The following is a 20,271-nucleotide window of genomic DNA, read 5'->3' on the forward strand; positions in this document are numbered from 1 at the left end:
AACTGAAGACCACCATATAATGCTAAATGTAGTGTGGGTGCAACTCAGTGTCTGGATATTGCTGAGTCATGACACATCCATAATACTTCCTTTTGGAGTTTAGGATTTAATAAGGCTTTTTCAAAAAATAAAAACGATTCTAACGTTGATTCAACATGATGGACTATAACTCTTCTAATTATACAGGGTCTAGATCGTCATTAGACTTTTAGGGAAACTGCAATAAATTGTCAGTAAAAATGTTCAAACCCTGGGAAGGATTGGGTTTCCTTCCTATTAGTATGTGCGTGGCAGACAAGAACTATTCTTACACCTCACAGATATTCCTTCTGGTTTTAGGTAATATTTTATCTGTTTTTCAAATTCACATTTCTCGTGCTTACTATAAAGTTGGTGCTGCTGAAGTCAAGCTAAAGCTGGAAGCACATGGTTTTCTTAAGGTTTTTTGATAAACTGAGTGTCATCCAAGTTGATTACAACATATTGATTCAGAATGGGGACATGGCCAGCTACGAATGCTGTTGAATGTACTTTGCTGGGCTCCCGGCCTGGTCTGTAAGCTCTTTCTTTAAATCTGGTCAGAGTAAGACCGCTAAACCTCCATTCATGCATAACACCTCTAGGGGTATAGATGGATGTCAACTGCAGTGACAAAAATCCCCAATTTGGAACAATCAGCCAGGGTTGAGATGGGCTGCAACACTGAGGTGTCCGATATTGGAGCAGCGCTGAAGGGGGGAGGGATGAGCCTGAAGCTTTATCGCTGTTGGAAAAAAAGGCATCCTCTGATCAGCGTTACCTGTACTGACTGCAAGATGCAGGAGTCCAACGGGCCCCGGAGGAGAGAATTATGGTGAAGGCGATCTACAGGCTCTGCCCTGCTGGCCTTACATAGTCTACCAATGAGAGCTAGAGGTGCCTTTGCTGCGGGAGTGCCTTACATATGCCTCATAGCTGCTGACTGGAGCAGGGGTGATGTGGTCAGGACCAGATGGCGTTACATTGCTGGTAGTGAGCTTGATTCCCCCTGAAGAGAACTAAATATATGGGAACCTGGCTGCAGCGCCTCCTGATTGTCCTGGATCTCAGGCCCTACAGACTTGAAAGGCACAAGACCACAGTCCATTGATGTTTAAATGATGCATCTGATCCCATGAAGGGAGACCTATCCGGTCCTCCCGCCCACCCCACTTATCTTTGATGGATGTCAGGCACATATTTTGCAGAGTGATTTTGGCCATACTGTCTGGGGGATTTGCATAATTTTGGTTCTGTTTGATCACTCACACACCTAAGCTCAGCCTTGGAGTACAGCATTGTTGTTCAACATTGGCCCCAAGACCTATGAGTTTGTGGAAGAGGATCTTTCTGCCCTGGTTCCCACTATAATAGGATCAATAAATACATTCCCTAATTTATCCTATCCACCATATTCAAGAAACCGGCTCGATAGTGAGATTTCCAGCACCTCCTTGAGAGGAAGGGAACCTGGAGGCATGGGGAAGCCTAAGCAGAATGACCTGGCTTCACAGGGGGTAGATCAGTTCCTGTGAAAGAGCCTGGTGGTGAAGGAACCAGCGCAGGCGATTGGTCTGATCTCATTCCTGACCTGTTTCAAATCAAACTTGACAGAATGCTGATTGGAATATCTCACTCTGGGAGGCACTGAAGCTAAAATAGACACAATAACAATGGAGGTTGGTGTCCTCCTGGTAGACCAACACAAATTGGCCAATAGTGTCAGTAATGCAGAAGACGCTCTGAAAGAACTTAGGACAGATTGCGCTATATCACAACACCAAATCACAGAACTTACTCAGAGGGTCCGACAACTTGAGTATGGAACGGAAGATTCAGAAGGGAGGAATTGTCACAATAACATTAGGGTGGTGGCAGGAGGAGTGTAAAGCACAAAAATGGTGGAAATTTGGAAAATTAGCTGCCGACAGAATTAGTGCTTCAGGGCCTCTCTGCTTTCTTCTAATTGGAAAGGGCGCACAGGGTTCCGGCAAGGCAACCCACCCCAGACCTGTAGTGGCTAGGCTCCTGCACTTTGAAGATTGGGATAGTGTTTTGTAGAAGGCACACACTATTGAGCCTCTAAGAGTGGATAATAGCTCAGTGCTCCTGTTTCCAGAATATACTGCAGCTGTTGCACTGAGAGAGGTTAACCTTCAGTACTCATTACCATTTACGGTTAAGCTCAAAATCGGGATTAATGGAAATTCTCAGTTTTTTGTATGGAATCACTGAAAATTGGGATTGGCTACAATAGTACAAAGCTGTCCAGGCTCATGATACATTGACGAGATCCTTCCCACAGATGTAGAAGAAACAAAAGAAGAGAAAACAGTTCCATGGAAGTGTGAACCACCCTAATAGATCTTAAACAGAAAATAATAAAGCCGCCACAGTGCTGGCAAAGTCGACGGTTGGACTCCTTAAAGTCTCAGACATTGAGGGTAGTGGAACGTCAGGTAGGCACACCTTGGAATCAGGCACCTAGACATCAGGGGAACGAGCATGAGGACCTGTGACATCTTACTCCTTGTTCGACAAATTACTTTTAATTCTGAGAATGGACTTTGATGACTTCAATGGTAAATACCTGTGGGGGAGGGGGGCAAATGCAAAAAGAACAATTGATGGACAGTATGCTGAACAATGTCATACATTCACCCTGGTACAGAGATCTGGGCCTAAGTCCATCGTTCTTTTGTGCCCCATGCCATTCCAGTTCCATTCCAGATATGCAAATTAGTCTTGACCCTGCGCCCAATGGGAACAGTCCAGCCCGAACTGCCATGCCAGGTCCTCCCTGGACTGAAATCAAGCATACTAGTGCTGGTTTCAGGGTTCAACCCTCATCAGCCTAGATAGCTTGACTCCAGTGGCATGGAGAGCATGGGACCCACATCTGGGCATACCCATCCCACTCAGGGTGACAAATGCAAAAAGAACAATTGATGAACAGAATGCAGAACAATGTCATACAGTCACCCCAGTACAGAGATCTGGCCCTAAATCCATCGTTTTTTGTGGGAAACAGAGGGCACAATGAATCAAATTACTCTACACCAATCCCTTGGCTTGAATTAAAATTGGAGTCTTCATCTTCCAACGCTACCATATATTTAAGGGAACACGTTTGTGATGCCCTGTCTCCAACCTTATTCGCCATTGAAGTAGAGCCTTTTGTGACGTTTGCTACCCTTGAAGGTCTGGCCAGGGGCATTCCCTTGTGGGACGATGTATATATAATCTTACTCTATGTAGATGACTTACTGCTATATATACAGGATGGTTTGACAGGTCTGCAGCCAGCGTTCCAGCTATGGTAGGACTTTATTCCAGACAATTTTGAGCCACTCTTGGACAACTTTGGGGTTCAACGAGCAACTCATACTTTTAAATATCTACAAAGTAAATATTTACCACGATGCATCGGATCTCTGAGGAGGAAATTTAGGGGTGGGATTCAGATTGCTTAGAGGCAAAGTGATTTTTGTGGGCAATATTTGCACTTACCGACCATTGCCAGGCCATCTCTTACTGAAATGATTAAACTTCTCAGGCTCCTTTATTTTTTCACAAATTTACTGGTTTGGGTTCCGTGTCTCAAGTTTAAACAACTTGATTCCCTAATCAGGGAGTTAGTATGGGTTGGGAACCAACAGCGAGTCTCGTTGGAAATAGTTAAACGATGTGTTACTGAGGGAGGTCTGGAAACCCCTGGTTAGGAGCTCTCTTACTTGGCAGCACAGCTGCAGTGGATTGCGTGGTGGCTAGACAGAGAAGTGTGCTAAGGCAGGACACCTTGGTGGGAGCCCTATCAAGGTGCATTAATAGTGATTTTAATTGGAGGAAAGATTGGACGATAGAATTTCTCAATGCTTCTTTCTATTAAAAGTAAAATGTTGGGAACATTGAATTAGGAGCACATCCCGTTGTCCTCTATTTACATATCACTGCCCTACCTCTGTCCTCTGTTTGGCCTCCCCCAAGGAGACTTTTCCTTCTTTGGTGTACACCACTTACTGTAGTGGATGAGGCTGGGATTAGAACAGTGGGAGACTGTTATTCCTCCTGTGAAGTGATTTCCCTAGCCACATTTATAGATGAGTGTTGCTTGGCCCCCAGACATTTATTATTTATGGCTCTTTACTGCACACCTTTGATCGATTAGGGAGTTTGGAATCTACTGAACCTCAACACCATGCTTTACTGTTGATGTTGGGAGCAGGCTGCAAATTATTTGGTTTTATAAATCCCTAAACAGAAAGCTGAGATTGAATAAGGGCCTGTTGGGAACAGTGCCATGGGACAGATTTAGATGATGAAGACTGGAAGAAAATGCTGTTGTATGTTGTACACACAGTCTCAAATACTAAACTTAAGCTTATAAAGTTACATTATTCACACTAGACATATTTTTCACTCTCTCAAATTAGTGGGTTATTTGGGGACAAACCCAGGGCCTGTCCTCACTGTACATTGTCAACAGCAGACTTTTTCCAAATGATCTTGAGCTGCCCTTGGGTGGTGGCTTTTGGGGGAAGGTCGTAGGACACTTAGGGGGCACATAACCCAGGAAATGTCACTGTAAACCGGAGGCTTGTTTCTTAAGCTTATTCCCTAGAGCATAGCCCAAAACAGTGGGTAATAGATTTCTTGACTTGGCTTTGGATAAATTGCTGAATGCCATGTTTTTTAAATAAAGGGTCCCACATACATCAAATGGAAACTGGATGCGGAACATTTGGCAAGAGCGGAGGAGGAAGACTCGAGAAGGGAAGAAGCACTTTGTATACAGAAACATCCAAAAACTTGTTAATGGGAAGATGTTATTAAAGCTTTCATGCAGCATAATGCGCCTAAAGTGGTATAGCTAAGAACTTTGATTATGTATATCAAACTCTGTTACATATATTTAATAAGTCATACTCTGCTGCAGATATTTCATAACCAGTCATATAAATGAGTGTTCTACTGGGGGGAAAATTCCAAACAGACTTTCTTTAAAAAAAAAAAAAGACATGGATATTTGTTGACCTGTAGTCTCTATCAGTTTCATATTACAGCAAAAATGTTTCTTACAACCACGTTGCAAATATTTTCATTCTGTGTTTCAAATCATACAAGCAAAAGACTGATAACTTTTTAGTGTATAAAAGAATCCAAAAAGGTGCTCTAAGCGACGGCCCAGTGATAAAGAGATTCTCGGTGATTCATCACAACAAAAGTGACATAGTAAGATCAATATTTGCTAAACATAAAAGAATTCCCCAAACCCATCGGATTATTTATTTGAGCAATTGAAACTCAAGGTTTTAAAACATTGGCGTTTAAGTATCCAACAATGAATGTCAGGGGTGGGCGTAAGGCAATTTGATGTTTTGACCCCTTAACGGGACAAATCCTCTGGGGTCTTCATCAGGACAAAACAAAGATAGTCACCTATAAGGAAAGGTGAAAAGGAGTCAGTCCTAGCTCAGCACCTAATCAAACTGAGCAAGTTGTGAAAGTCCAAAATTTGTTTTTACAAAACCCCAAATATTCAGGTGCAAGTTTTCATGTAGGGAATTCCACTCACATTTCTTTCCGTTGGAAATAGGAAAGATCCATGCTCATTAGATCAAGGGAATAAATCCCTACAAGATAAAGTAAAAGGAGTATAGAGAGGAAAGAGCGAAACAGCATGCACAGCAGGAGTAGTACGTATATAATCATACTGAAAAATGTTCCAAAAATCAATCATGCTGACTCAGTGTGGATCCTCGAAACCTGAAAAGCCTCATGCTAAGGTGTTCCTGGCGTGGAAAAAGGAACAAGCTTGCACCAGTTTGTATATCTAATCTGAAAAGAATTTCCAGCATGTGAGAATGTGGCACATGCAGGAAGGAAAGACATGTCTCTGGTCTGGGTGAGCAAACCTGATGAAAACTAACCTTTTATAAAACATAACCAACCCACTGCATACTATAAGAAAGAAAACATAAACGCAGGCGATTTAGGGAGGACTCCAAGATGGCGGATTAACAAATTAACAACATGTTATAACCCTGACAGTGCCTCCTACATGGTAACAACCATAAGGGGAATAAGGGCTCCAGTGCCCATGTGGTATTATCAAGCTACACCATCTGTGTATGACTAAAAATATGACTGCATCAGCTATGAGAGAAAATGGACTATTGTGCCCTCGTTGGTAAGTAACGAAGCAGCCGGTAAATATTCAAGTACTTGAACATTGTGTCAACAAATATCCCAGAAAGGCTGCATGTAACCGAGGAACAATCAAAAAGGAACCTATTGTCCCATACCATGTCATTGTGATGGTGACATGCCCACTTGGGAGGGGGGGGGTGAGGATTTTCGAAGCTCATTTTAATATGGCTGGTCTACCCATACTGATGTATTTTCTATCCTATGCCTTTACTGTATGATTCCACTTGTGTGAAGTTGGATGGCTCCTGTTGTTTTGTTGTCTAAAGAACCTACATTCAGTTTAATGATCACTGGTTTCTGCTAACAAACTGGTCGGATGATACTGCATGTAATAAGTTCATTGACATATTTGTTGTATAACATGGAAATAAAAATCAATAAAAAGAGGTTAAAAACTAATTCAGACTATCTGCAAAATTGAAATCTATGAACCTTTGGAAAATTGCTGGGGCATTGTACAGCTCAACGACCATTACTTGTTCCTCAAAGTGTCCAAAAGCCAAACAGAAAATGGTCTTCCACTTGACTTCCTCTTTTAAGCGCCGACAGACTCCATGCAGATTGACTTTAGTAAATATTGTCTCGTCCTACACGCTTTCCAAAATAACTTTTATCACGACAAAGCTTAGCAATAATTATTAGTTACCTTGTTTAGCTCTTGATAATTGATACAAGATCTTCTTGGGTAAAACATTTTGGCTCCAGCTAGAATGAACACATTTTTAACCCATTTTGGAGGTTTTCATAGAAGCATTTCTTTACTGGCAATAGCCTGCTCCCGACTTCCATCCACAGCGCCTCATTGAAAGGCTGATGGGTTTTCAGCGTTTCATCCTTGTTTGTGGGCCACATGCTATTTAACTGCTAATTATTCGTGCTCAGGGGCCCATGAGGTAACCAGTCACCCTGGTTCTCCTTCAAGACACCCAGAAATGTATTTTGCACTGCAGGAACTAAGTACTGGTTTGGAGACCTCAGTATATTTGCCAGGCAAAATGTTCAGTTTATGGTAGTCAATTCATAACTGATCCTAAACCCTGAATCCTAATGGTACAGCTGTTTGCAATATTGAATTTATGTGTAAACTATATGTATAAATGTATATTTATGTATACTTTTGCATTAACTTTCTGCATAGCAGAAAGCTTGAAGGTATCAAATATGCTTTTTCTGTGGCAGATGGGGTTGAGAATACCCACTGGACTGCTAGGGACAAATTTAAGTGTATGTTATTTTCCTAAACTGCTAGGTACATTGATTTAACTGAGGAATAATGTGGGGTGCATTCATGCAATTGGAGCAATGTGTAACATCAGCTGTGTGATTGTTTTTACTTGTCAACCTATATTTTCATAATTTCCAGTCATTTATCTCTCTTCAGAGTGGTAGTAATAGTAAAATGAAGGGGTCTGTGAATTGGAAATACCTGATTAATGTTACTTTTTACATCATTTTGTAATGTGATTTTTGCTTTAATGCTAGATTTGCATAAAACCTTGCGAGTTTCAGACACATTTACACATAATCTGATGTTAAAATTAATTTAACACTCTTTTGCTCTACGTTCAGTTAGATCTTAACCGGCTGACAATAATTGTGCATTTTGTTTCTCTTATAGATCACCTTCAAAATGAAGAGAATTATGCACATTCTCTTGACAAATTTGGAAGCAATTTTTTAAATCGTGATAACCCAGATCTTGGCACTGCTTTTGTTAAATTTTCCAGCCTTACAAAAGAGTTATCAACACTTCTGAAAAACCTGGTAAGACATTGAAACATATTCTCAGACTGGATTCCATGCTGCAGCATCCATTCCATTACGTAGTGGACCACAACATTCTGGGACTTGGTGGGAACAGTTGTTTTTAGTTCAATGAAGAGAATGTCTGCTTTCAAAACTCATTACTCCCAAGACAATTCACGTATTGGTAATGAATGATATCCAGGTGTTGTGCATTACAGAATGTTAGTGTTTTATTTTTTAGATTTTGTTGAAACGCTTGGTAGTGCAGGTTGAGGTCCTGTATCAGCTTGTTTATTTTGATATATTGTAAAAATGTGTTCCTTTTTTAATCTGTGATTGTAAATGGCCTAAAAGTTTTTTTATATAACAAATTACCTTTTCTTTATAATAAAGAAAAATATTTTTATTTACATCCATTTATTGGTACGCTGTGCATTATTAGACAATTTTAGGTTTTGTTTTTTGAAAAATACATTTGTGACATTTAGCCTATTGTGATTGCCTAGGAAGTTATTACCCACTCAGCTTGTAAGTAATACTGTAGCAAAAATCTAGGGGTACACAGACTGCCTTTGGAGTTACTAGTTTGGACAGCACATTTTTCTAATGTTATATTCTTATATGGTTTTTAATTCACTCTTAGTTATAGATCCCTCTCCCTTTTGTTTTGGACCTCCCCCCTCAGTTGAAGGAGCCTGGAGGCACATACACATTAAATAACGCTGAGAATGAAATTTGAAGAGCACGTGCTGCCTGTACCAGGGCCCACACCCCAGCACCTCCATTCACTCAGCTTCCCCCTAAAAGTATTTTTTTTTTTTTCTTAGCTACGGACCACATGTTTTAATAAAGGGCTACCCTGCTTGCCAAAGGCTTTCTGACAATGTCCAAAGTTGCGGACTGCTCTGCCTTCTAGGAGAATGCCACAGGCTTCACTGCCATGACCAGGTGAATAGGACTGTATTCTGGTGAGGGGCCAAGGGTCGAGATGTGCAGCTATTGAGTTACACTTTCTTGAGCTGCAGCTCATTTTACACGGTCCTGTCACTGAGTTGAACCTAGAGCTGACTGCAGTGGGTAAACCATGTATAGAAATATGGGATCATTGACAATGTTCTGGAATCTTCAAGGTCGGATTGCACCGTTCTTCTATAATTCTGAAGACTAAATGAATACATTGGGACTATTCAAAGTGGGATCCCTAAACTGGCTTAAAATTGACATTGTATTGGGATATGCAAACTGAAAACATATTTGGACTGTACAAGGATTGTGCAAGCAGAGTGAAATGGCATTCTGCAAACCAGGAGTGTGATTGGATTCTGCAATCTCTGTCTGTATTTGAATTGTAAAATCTTTGATTTAGGGGGGCGCTAGAGGGCGCACAGCGGAATGGCTGCCTCTTGAGACAGCTCCGCCGGACGGAGAAATAAATGGCGCGAGAGGCATGATAGAAGGAGCGCTGCAGCCGGCAAATACCACGGAGAGGATTGGAAGGTGGGCTCCACAGATGGAGAGTGCGAGAGCCGACTGAGTGACCTGCTAGCCCCAGAAATACGGACTTCTTCACTCGGCGGCGAGCGCGAGTAACGGCTCCCAAGATGGCGGCGCCCGGGAGTACGTAGCCGAGATGCTGCTGGCGGTCACTGTGCCTGACTGAACGGATGCCTGCCAAGAATACGTTTAAGACGCTGCGTATACCTTACATGCGGTGATCTGCCGTGGAGGATCCGGTGAGTCGGACGAATACGGCGGGACACGAAAACGGCCGCGACTGGCACCGTAAGCCCCGTGATGGGACTGCTGCTGGAGCCTCACGGGGGAACAAGATCGTATCATATGGGAGTTGCGAGATGCCCGCCTATCTGACTACCTGCTGCAGTGGTGAGTGCTGACTATCAGGCTGCGGCACGGTTGCGTGGCTGGGGGCAGCTAGCAGTGGCGGATGAGGCACCTATGAAAAGCCGGGACTGTGGAGGGCGCTAGCCCGGGATCTTTGGATCGAGCGCCTGCCACTACACGTGGATGCCAGCAATGCCATGGCAGTGTGATGATGGCCGCCATTGTTGATGCGCGGTGAAATGCAGGTGGCCGGCTCCCCGTGACACCGATGAAGCGCTGCAGCTGCGGGCGTTACGCAGATGGCCACATGAATTTGCTAATCAGACGATGAATGCTGGGCATCAGCTGGAAACCAGTGGCGCTGGGTGGCAACGGTGAAAAACGCGAGGTGTGAGACGACGAAACGCCGAGGTGCCGGCCAGGGGAGATACGGTGAGCTGCGCACACACTGTTCTGCTAAGCTGACATACATCGCAACTGCGGGGTGGAAAGTGCCGCCCAGTACCTCTACAAGCGGGACCTTTGGTGGCCGGCGAGGGATTCGGACGAGATGGGGAAGCCGTAAAAGTCGCATACCAAACTGACATTTGAAACCAAGCGTCAGACCAAAGGCGCTACATCGGCGCCAGACGAAGTAACGGACGTGGGAGAGCTGCCACCTCCGGGCATGGCGGAGGCGCTGAGGGCCATCCAGCAAAGCCTGCAAGACATCCATGGTAAACTGGATACCATCACGTTGCGGGTCGACAACATGGCGGCCAAGCTGGAGGGGCACGGTGAGCGACTGACTGAGGCGGAGACCCGACTTGGGGCGGTGGAAGACGTCTCGCAAAACACGGCCCAAAAATGTGCTGAGGCGGAAAGGCTGCTGGAGGCGTTGAAAAGCAAGACGGAGGATTTGGAAGCGCGGTCGAGACGTAATAACGTGAGAATTACGGGGGTCCCGGAATCCACCAACACTGGCCGGATGGAAACATATGTTGAGGAGCTGGTTAAGGACGATGTGGGCGCGGAGAACCTGTCTCCACTGTTCCTGATTGAACGCGCGCACAGGTCACTGGCCCCGAGACCGAAGCCTGGGGCACCCTCGCGTCCTATAGTCGCCAGGGTCCTCAACTACAGGGACCGCGATGCCATCCTCCGCATAGTGCGGGAAAAAAAACAGATCACGCACCAGGGAAACACACTGGCATTCTACCCAGACTTCACATTCGCAGTCCAACAGGCGAGGAAGGAATTCAATCCGGTCAAAAAGAAACTGCGTGACCTGGGGATTGATTACGCCATGCTCTATCCCGCCCGGCTGCGCATAATGCATGGAGGGCGCGCGACGCTGTGTCATTCGCCTCGCGAGGCGCATGAACTCATCAAAAAAATCGGAGCCAAGCGCAAAGAGAAGCAGAGGGTTGATCAAGGTGCGGAAACTGACTAATGTATTGCAAAGTGAGATGCAGGAAGGCTAGTGAAGACACTCCCCACCAAGTGGTGCATCTGCGGCCCTGAAGAGGACTGTGGGGACCGACATGGATGAAAATGAGACATACGGCCTGTCCGGGACGGTGAGTGCGACCGCTGCGAACAAGGATATTCAGGCCTGTGCCAGCCTGGTGACTGGTAACTTTACTAATACTGCAGCTCTGCGGGGGGAAGCGCTGGCTTCTGTCTATGGGACTATGGAGGGACAATGCCATAAAACGATAGAGCCCACCTAATGATGGACATAGTCACTCTGTGACGAGATACTGTGTAAGTCGCAGGCCTGGGAAGGGCCCAGATAGCTGGGTAACAGGAGACATGGTCCCTGACAGTCAGGGCTGGATCAGGGGCCTGAGGGTCAGACATGGGAGGGATGATAAGCAAAGGACTGTTTGCTGCCCGTCAAATAGCAAGAAAATACTGTTGCGATTCGGATGGAATGGATCATAATGGCTGCTGCGCTAGGCCCTGGGGAGGGTTGTTATGATGCCTGCATTGATATGGGAGCTATTGAGCTCCGAAACATAATATGATCCCGTCCCCATCCATTGAGTTGGATGGTGGGGTGTGTTCTAGGCGGTCCCCCGAAGAGGGTGATCCCCGAATTCAGTTAATTTGATGTTTGATGTTAATTGTGGGGTGTGTCTTTGGCATGGTTGGGGTGCTAAAGTGGGTGGGGGGACATGGGTTGTGGTTGGGAAGTTGAACTGTTGGTCACTGCGCATGAGATGCATCGCTGAACTCCAAGTACTATTGATGAGGACTAATGGGGCCCTTGCCCGCTGCGACAAATACTGGGGCGCACTCACTAAAGGTGGGGGTGACTGGTACACACATGTTGATACTGATCGATGGCTGAGAACAGGATAGGGGCGGGGTATCTTAGACTGCTAACGTGGAATGTGCGGGGGCTGGGCAACCCCAAGAAAATTAGGCAAACGCTGGCATACCTAGACAGGCAGCGTATAGACATTGCACTAATACAGGAGACACACTGTGCACCGACACGCCGAATGAATGTGGGACGGAGATGGGCTGAATCGGTACACCATTCATCCTACTCCTCATATGCACGGGGGGTAATAGTACTCATCAGAAAGGGGCTGAAATATATGATAGATAAGGTTGAGACAGATGACATGGGGAGATTTGTAATACTGGCTGGTCTCCTGCGGGGACAGAGGCTAGCTGTGGTAAATGTGTATGGGCCTAATGTGGACGACCCGCAGTTCTACCACTTACTGTGGGGTAAACTGCGTGAATTGCAGGCCCCTCACGTAATTTGGGGTGGAGATTTTAATCTTGCGCTCTATGAGGATGTCGATAGATCCGGAACGACAACGGAACCACACAGGCGCGCGCTACGTGTCCTCCAAGATATAATGGTTGACAGGGCACTCACTGACATCTGGAGAAGCAGACACCCGGATGAGTTGGAGGCCACACATGTAGCTACATCGCACGGCAGTTGGTCCCGCATAGATTACTGGCTAGTGACTGGGGATATAGCACTGTGGACACGGGAGGTTAGGCACTTACCCAGAACACTCTCAGATCACAGCCCGGTGCTCCTCTCTCTGGAGCTCCCGAATTTCACGCCACCTCCATTTAGTTGGAGATTTAATGCCAAAGCACTAATGGACCCCGTATATGCTGATACAATTGGGCAGGCGATACGGGAATTTTTTGACAATAATGCGACTTCTGCGACCGACTCGGGAGTACTGTGGGAGGCTTGCAAGGCCACCATACGAGGAGTCTGCATAAGCACTAACGCAGGTATTCTAAAAGACATTCAACAGCAGATACGAGCCAGGGAAGACAAGTTGCGACTTCTAGAACGGGAGTATGAGAGCACACAGAATGTTCGGATACTAGGGGACATTAGGAAAACACTGTCTGAATTTCAGAGCTTCGCGGAAGACGAAATTAAATATACAACTAAAAGACAAGTGGCGAGGGCGTATGGGGAGGGCGGCAGACCGGGCAGGCGCCTGGCGACTACCATATGCGAGGGACGTGCCCCGCAAAACATACAGGTGATTCGTGGGCGCCAAGGGGAGCGGAAATATGGTGAACAAGCAATACTGGGTGAATTTGTGGCTGCGTACGGTGAACTGTACGCATCCAGGCCAACGGCCAATGAGGCCGAAGTCGCAGACTACCTTGAGGACGTGGCGATAGCGTGGCTATCGGACACACACCGCGAATACCTATCCCAGCCTATTACGGTAGAGGAAGTCACTGAAGTAATGAAGTCGCTGCCGAATGGTAAGACGCCGGGCCCTGATGGATTTACTGGCGAATTTTATAAGGCGTTTGTTGACCAACTAGCCCCACATCTGGTGGAAATGTATGGTAATGCTCACGAGCAACAACACTTACCGCCAACCCTGCGAGAGGCGATATTATTGGCGCTACCCAAGCCACAAAAGGACCCGGAACTTTGCGACTCCTACAGGCCACTGTCCCTTATAAACGTGGACAACAAGATATTGGCCAAATTGCTGGCGGCCAGATTCAACCCGCTCATGCCCAGATTGGTCCTGCCCGACCAATCTGGATTCATACCAGAACGCTCCACTGCACACAACACGCGAACATTATTTGCACTCACGCACTATCTAACGCCTGAGACGAAGGCGGCGGCGGTATTCTTGGACGCAGCCAAAGCCTTTGATTCTTTGGAGTGGACCTATATGAACACGGTGCTGAGGAGGATGGGATTCCCGCCCATGTTCCTCCAATGGATCAACTTATTATATGATGCACCTGTGGCACGGGTTAGGGTGAATAATTACATCTCAGGCACCATTGATATTCGGAGGGGGACGAGGCAGGGATGCCCCCTGTCCCCTCTCTTGTTTGCGCTGGCGTTGGAGCCCCTTGCGTGCAAAATAAGACAGGGGCACCATTACTCGGCCCTGCAGTTCCCGCAGCGGCCACTGCACATATCATTGTACGCCGACGATATGCTACTCTTTGTGAGGGACCCACAGGCCAATCTGAATCGATTGTTGAGGGAGTATATAAAATTCGCGTGGCAATCCGGTGTCATTATAAACTGGGCCAAGTCCATGATCATTCCCCTAACTGACAGCACGCAACCACACCCAATGGACTATCCTCTGGAATGGAAGATGGACCCGATAAAATATTTGGGTGTGTGGTACCACAGGGACCCGGAAGTCGTGATCAGGACTAACTACGGGACGGTGATTGACGCATTGGAGGAGAAGGTGGGGAGGTGGATCCAACTGCCACTATCGGTGGCTGATCGTATCGCTATCGTTAAAATGGTGGTACTGCCGAAGCTACTCTATTTATTCACTAACATCCCTATTCACCCTCCAGCGGAGGTGTTCCGATGGATTACCTCGATGGTCCTTCGACTTATCTGGGCGGGAAAGACGGCTAGGGTGAAGATGCGGACACTGACGTTGCCCTACAGTAGGGGGGGGTTCGGGGTCCCTGACTTCTGCCTATATTACCTCTGCGCACAAGCACAGTATGCACATTTTTGGTATCACAAAGTCCCGTTTCTCACCCATACTGCGATTGAGGAGGGGGATGCTGTGCCAGTTCCACTTGAGGCGATTATCACCCATCGCAGGCCTCCTTTGCACATGAAAGACATAAACACCATCGATGCCACAAACAAAGCGTGGCATACCATGGGCAGAAAAGCTAATAAATTGCCACTGTATGCCCCGGCACTCCGGCTTCAATGGCACCCGGAAATATCGGTCACGCAAGAAAAAATGGGACTGGAACTGCTGCGCCAAGTGGGCATTGACACCATGGGGACTTGTACGAAGACGGGACTTTTAAAACGCTAGAACAACTGACATTCATTAGTAACATGACTGCCTTATTTCGCTTTAATTATCATAGACTGCAAAGGGCTGTGAAGCGGCTGTACCCAACGTACCCGCTGGAACCTCCGGGGCTAACCGCGTTGCAGTGGCTAATCACCACACCTGCGAGAAAACACCTGGTGTCCACACTGTATACGAAGATGCAGGAGGACATAGCGGCAACCACGAATGCTTCCATGGAGAAGTGGAATGGCTGTCTGGACACTCCGCTAACAGAGGATGAATGGGCTACTGCCTGTACTTTAACGGGCATGCTGACACCTAATGGTAATCTCCGCATTCTACATTTCAAATACTTACACCAGACATACTACACACCGGCCAGACTACACCGATATGGGCTGCGGGTGGACTCTAGATGCGAGCGCTGTGGGGCAGACGGGGCAGATTTCATTCACCTGGCCTGGTCATGTGAGGCAGTTGGAGAATACTGGGTGCAGGTGACGCAGATGCTTGGGACTATGGTGGGCGGTGTAGTGAGCTGCGAGGTCAAAACCTGTTTGTTGGGGCTGCTGCCTGACTTTCGAGCCCTAAAGCGTAGATTCTGTATGGTTGCGCTGCTAATGGCCAAAAGGAGGGTCTCGATCTGTTGGAATGGCAGGCGGAGCCCGAAGCCTAAGGACTGGCTTACGGACCTAACGTATTGCAGAGATACCCTGAGGACTTATGAAGAAGAACTTCCTGCCGGATCGCAGCCCAGGGACTACTGGGTGTATCTAACCCAATATTTGCAAATGCAGCAACAGACTTAATAAACGATTAGCACATGTGATAAAAGGCGGTGGGTATGGGAGACCTCTGCTTAGGAAATGAATAGTCAAAATTGGATGAAGGATGCTGTTGTGACGTGACCGCAATGTTATGATTGTTTTCTGTTTGTACACAATTACAAATGCCAATAAAAAAAAAAAAAAAAAATCTTTGATTTAACGGACTGATTCTACAAATTATGATGGTGTTTTGGATATGTGTAACCTAGATTGTACATTAATTGTGAATACTTGAATTGTACTCGGGACATGCATGCTGAGGATGTACATTTTGAGGAAATTTTCTATAAAAGAGGGAGTGTTTACTTTGGGAAATAAACAACTTTTCTTGAGGAAGGATGGGAATATTTGGTGTTTATATGTTAAAAGCAGGTGAAGTTATTTGATATTGTTTTCTATTAATTGTATATTACACCTAAAGCCGCAAATACATGCTGTGGTGTCCTCGTTTCCATGCACTATGCACTCTGGGGAAAGTCGTTTTGTTTTTTCCAAAGATCTTTGATTCCAGTGTTATCCGGATGTGTATCTTTGACGGTTTTACTAGTAAAATTCAATCCCGTCAGAAGCAAGGAAAAATCTCCTTTAGCTTCCTGTAATCATCAATTTGTGCTTGAGGCAAAGGGCCTTTAAGCAAAGTCTTATAAATTGAACCTTTCCTCTCTTACAAACCGGTTAGCCAGATAGAACACTGCTCAACTTCTCAATTCTTTTCGGTTGTTACACATCTCACAGTATAGCCATATTTGCACAATTGATACTTCCCTGATATGGCCTTCATTTTTGTGTAATAAACTTTCCTCACATCTTAGCAGCCTTAAAACCACCTATCCTTTAGAAAGGTTATTCAAAGCATCCTTACTGTTGGATACTTCTGATTGCAGATTCCCCGCCTTCTGAATACTTCAACTCTCCAGACTGCTCTGATGTGCCAGCAGGTTGGGGGATGTGATGCCACAGCCATATGTATGCGCCATCCCATGCAGTGATGTCTGTTTCTTTCTATCTGAGCCTTTGGACGTAGATGTGGAGCTTGCTTCCTCACTTTTTCTTGTTTATTTGACAAATTTCACCTTAGAAATTTCACTAAAGTGTACAAGCGAACATGTTTTCAATTTTGTAGAGTCTGTCTTGGTGGGGATGTCTGTGACAGATCCCCACCAAGTATGTGTCTGGTACCTAGGGTCTTCACATTACTCCAAGTCATGTGGGGAATGCACCCAGATGAATCTGAAAGTGATCCTGAAACGCAAAGCCAAGCATTAGGTCACCGGAAACCATCAGTAATTGTGTAAGGGCCAGTTTTTTCAAGTTGAGGATTCAGACCCCTTCCTGTTTTCGAGGCCATTGCCTTGAAAGATTCTCTTCATGCTCCAAGTTATCTAGCAAATCCAAGTCAAGAAAGAAATACAAGAAGTTGAAGTGTGATTCTGCTTCTTTCCGCTACACTCGTTCAGAATAGTCACAAGGACGTTAAGGTGCCCCCCAAATCTCATTCCAATTTCCTATTGAGGAACCATTTCCACAGCTCATAACAATGCAACCTGAATTCCTGGTTACATCATAGCAACGCTGCAACACTTAGAGGCTTCTAAAGAAACCATATTGTGCAACTGCAGCACTCTTCTGATTCCCTCTGGCTTGCCTGTGGCCTCAAGGATCGAAAGAGGCCTTCAGAGGGGCTACCATCGCCGGATTCGTCTTCAACACTGTCCGCGACTGTTGATTCAGTCCAACCTCATTCTTCCTAAGACCGTTCACATCCTTTGCCTCAGACTCAGAAAATAGTTAACGCAGTGATGCTGGAGATGACAGGAATGATGCCTCCCAATATTATGACAAGGACAATCTTTTTATGGACCTTCAGGACTCCAGTGGACTAAACACACCTCCTGGACACTGGGTTAAACTCTGCCCTTGGCCCTTCCACACATGAATCACCTTCTTTTGCTGTGGTGATCAAATGTGCCGCAGAGGATTTAGACCTGCAACTTCCGTCCGTTGAAGTAAAGACCAATGTCCTGATGGAGGTCCTCCACCCTAGACAGACATCTACATTACCCCTTCTCTCTTTTCATGAAGTTCTGACGGGCACACCAATGGGCACTTGGGCAAAACCTTGCTGTTGCCCCCTAGTAAATAGACAAGTTGTCAGAAAACTTAGAACTCCCCTTGGTGATCCTCCTTTCCTCATGCAGCACCCTACGACTGAAAGCTTGGTGGTCTAGGCATCCGCAAGCAGACTGAACCCTAACTTGTTACCTTCTACACCTGAGTCGGAATGAAAATGTTTTCCTCAGCCATCCTCGATCTTTGCTCCTGGGACGATACTTGCCCGAGTTGCGTTGAGGTCTGCGAGATTTAACTGACAGTCCCCGATGATTACTAGTCCAACCTAGCGCTGATAGTAGCATCCTAAATAAAGTACATCATCCGCTCTGGACTGGACTCCACTAACTGATTGGACAGGGCAGTCTATACCAGTGTGGTGCTTTGGTGCCATGCGTAGATGAGATCCACGGACTTCTCGGGTGACGTTAAGGTGCCCCTAATGGGCTTGCATTTTTATGGTACCTGTCTCTTAAAAAATCAGGCAGACTCGGCCCTGCAATGCTTTAAGGAAACTAGGCCCACAGTTTGCTTCCTCAGTTTTTCTGCCCTCTTGCTGCAGTTCCCCCAAACATGTTGCCACTTTCGAAGCAGAGCTATTGCCAATGTCCACAGCAACAGACCTCCAGTCATTTGATGCCAGGCTCAAGGTCTGCCCGACAACTTCCAAACCCTCAGGGACAGTGCACTGCTCAGTCCCTTCACCGTTCCCCCTACTGCCACTAAGCTGCAAACAAGGCCACACTGTTGGAGGCAGGATAAGGTATTACCTATACAGGTTGCAGAGCATCACATCCGACGGATGGGTGCTTCAGATAGTCCAGCAAGAATTAGCTCTACCATTCCTTCCAGGTTCCTATTTTACCCACATTAAAGTGGCTGTGGGAGGACCATTTTTCTATTTTGCAGCAGGAGGTTAAAGCTCTTTAGAACAAAGGAGCAATAGAGAGGGTCCTGGCATTGGAAATGAGGATTGAGTGTTACTCCCTTTAGTTCCTGGTGCTGAAGAAGGACAAAGGACTTTGACCTATTTTAGATCTTCGCCCTCTTCGTTTCTTCATGAAAAAAAAATAATTCAAGATGCTGGATAACCCACCTCCTGAGAAGGAGAGCAAATGCATTGATGCTGCTAGAAAACGTGTGGTAGCTCAAGCAACCAATCATTGGCGTATAGTCAATTTCCAAGCCCTATTTGCTCATTATGATAGGGCCCCCTGTGATGAAATGGAAGAACTGCTGCAGTATCTCCCAGAAGATCACAAAAAAAGGATCAAGAAATTGTTTCTGAAAGTCAGGCCATCACTAACAATTCCATCTGATGTGCCTTAGATGCAGCAGACACAGCTGCTAGGGGCATTGACACCAGCATACTGCTCAGGAGACATGCCTGGCTCGGAAGCTCAGACTTTAAACCCGATGTTCAGCAGGCAGGCAGTCTTGAACATACCTTTCCATAAGGAGCATTTATTTGGCCCTCAGGTAGACTCCACTTTAGACAAGCTGAAGAAAGATACTGACATCACGAAAGCAGTAGGAGCCCTACAAACTCCTACACTTCGTAGTTCCTTTCTCCACTCTACTCTACAAGGACAGATACAAATCCTTTGCCACAGATGCCTCCACTACCCAGCAGAAGCAACGCCACTCTAACTTCACTAAAGGTTTATACAGAGGCTCCTTTAGAGGCAATAGTAACAAAGGTAGGGGTGGTCAGCACGTGGTGCAGCCTCTGCTCTTAAACAGTTACAACCCCTCCCTTGCACCCGAACCCCTGCAACTTCTGTCAGGGTAAGACTACAGTCCTGTCAACCGGTCTGGGAAACCATTGCAACAGACAGATGGGTACTAACTATTATCCAAAATGGCTACTGTCTGGAGCTCATTACCACACCCCAAACATCCCACCTCGCAATCGCAGACTATCGCAAGATCACCTAACACTTCGGAAACAAGAGGTCCTTCTTCTCAAAGGGCCTAGAGAACCAGTTGCCCTTCATCAGCAAGGCCTAGGAGTGTATGCCCTCTACTTTTTAATTCCAACGAAGGACGGGTCACTAAGACCAATCCTAGATCTCACACCTCTCAACTACTACATCCTATCAGAACATTTTCATATGGTCACTACAAGATGACATTCCACTCCTACAGATGAGCGACTTTATGACCACTCTGGGCCTAAAGGGCGCCTATTTCATTATTTATTTATTTATTTATTTATTTTT

General features: G+C 45.9%; 1 protein-coding gene across 4 annotated transcripts in view; it reads left to right on the top strand.

The window, feature by feature from the left end:
- The window catches only part of ASAP1 (ArfGAP with SH3 domain, ankyrin repeat and PH domain 1), a 1,875,051-nt gene that overhangs the window by 464,834 nt on the left and 1,389,946 nt on the right, over positions 1-20,271 (top strand). For all 4 annotated transcript variants that reach the window (XM_085604920.1, XM_085604922.1, XM_085604921.1 and 1 more), the window contains one exon: positions 7,847-7,992. In XM_085604920.1, coding sequence (XP_085461046.1) covers positions 7,847-7,992 — 146 coding nt within the window. The remainder of the gene's footprint in view (positions 1-7,846; positions 7,993-20,271) is intronic.

The sequence above is a fragment of the Triturus cristatus genome, chromosome 5_1, assembly GCF_964204655.1.
Source record: "Triturus cristatus chromosome 5_1, aTriCri1.1, whole genome shotgun sequence".
NCBI classification, from domain to species: Eukaryota; Metazoa; Chordata; class Amphibia; order Caudata; family Salamandridae; genus Triturus; species Triturus cristatus.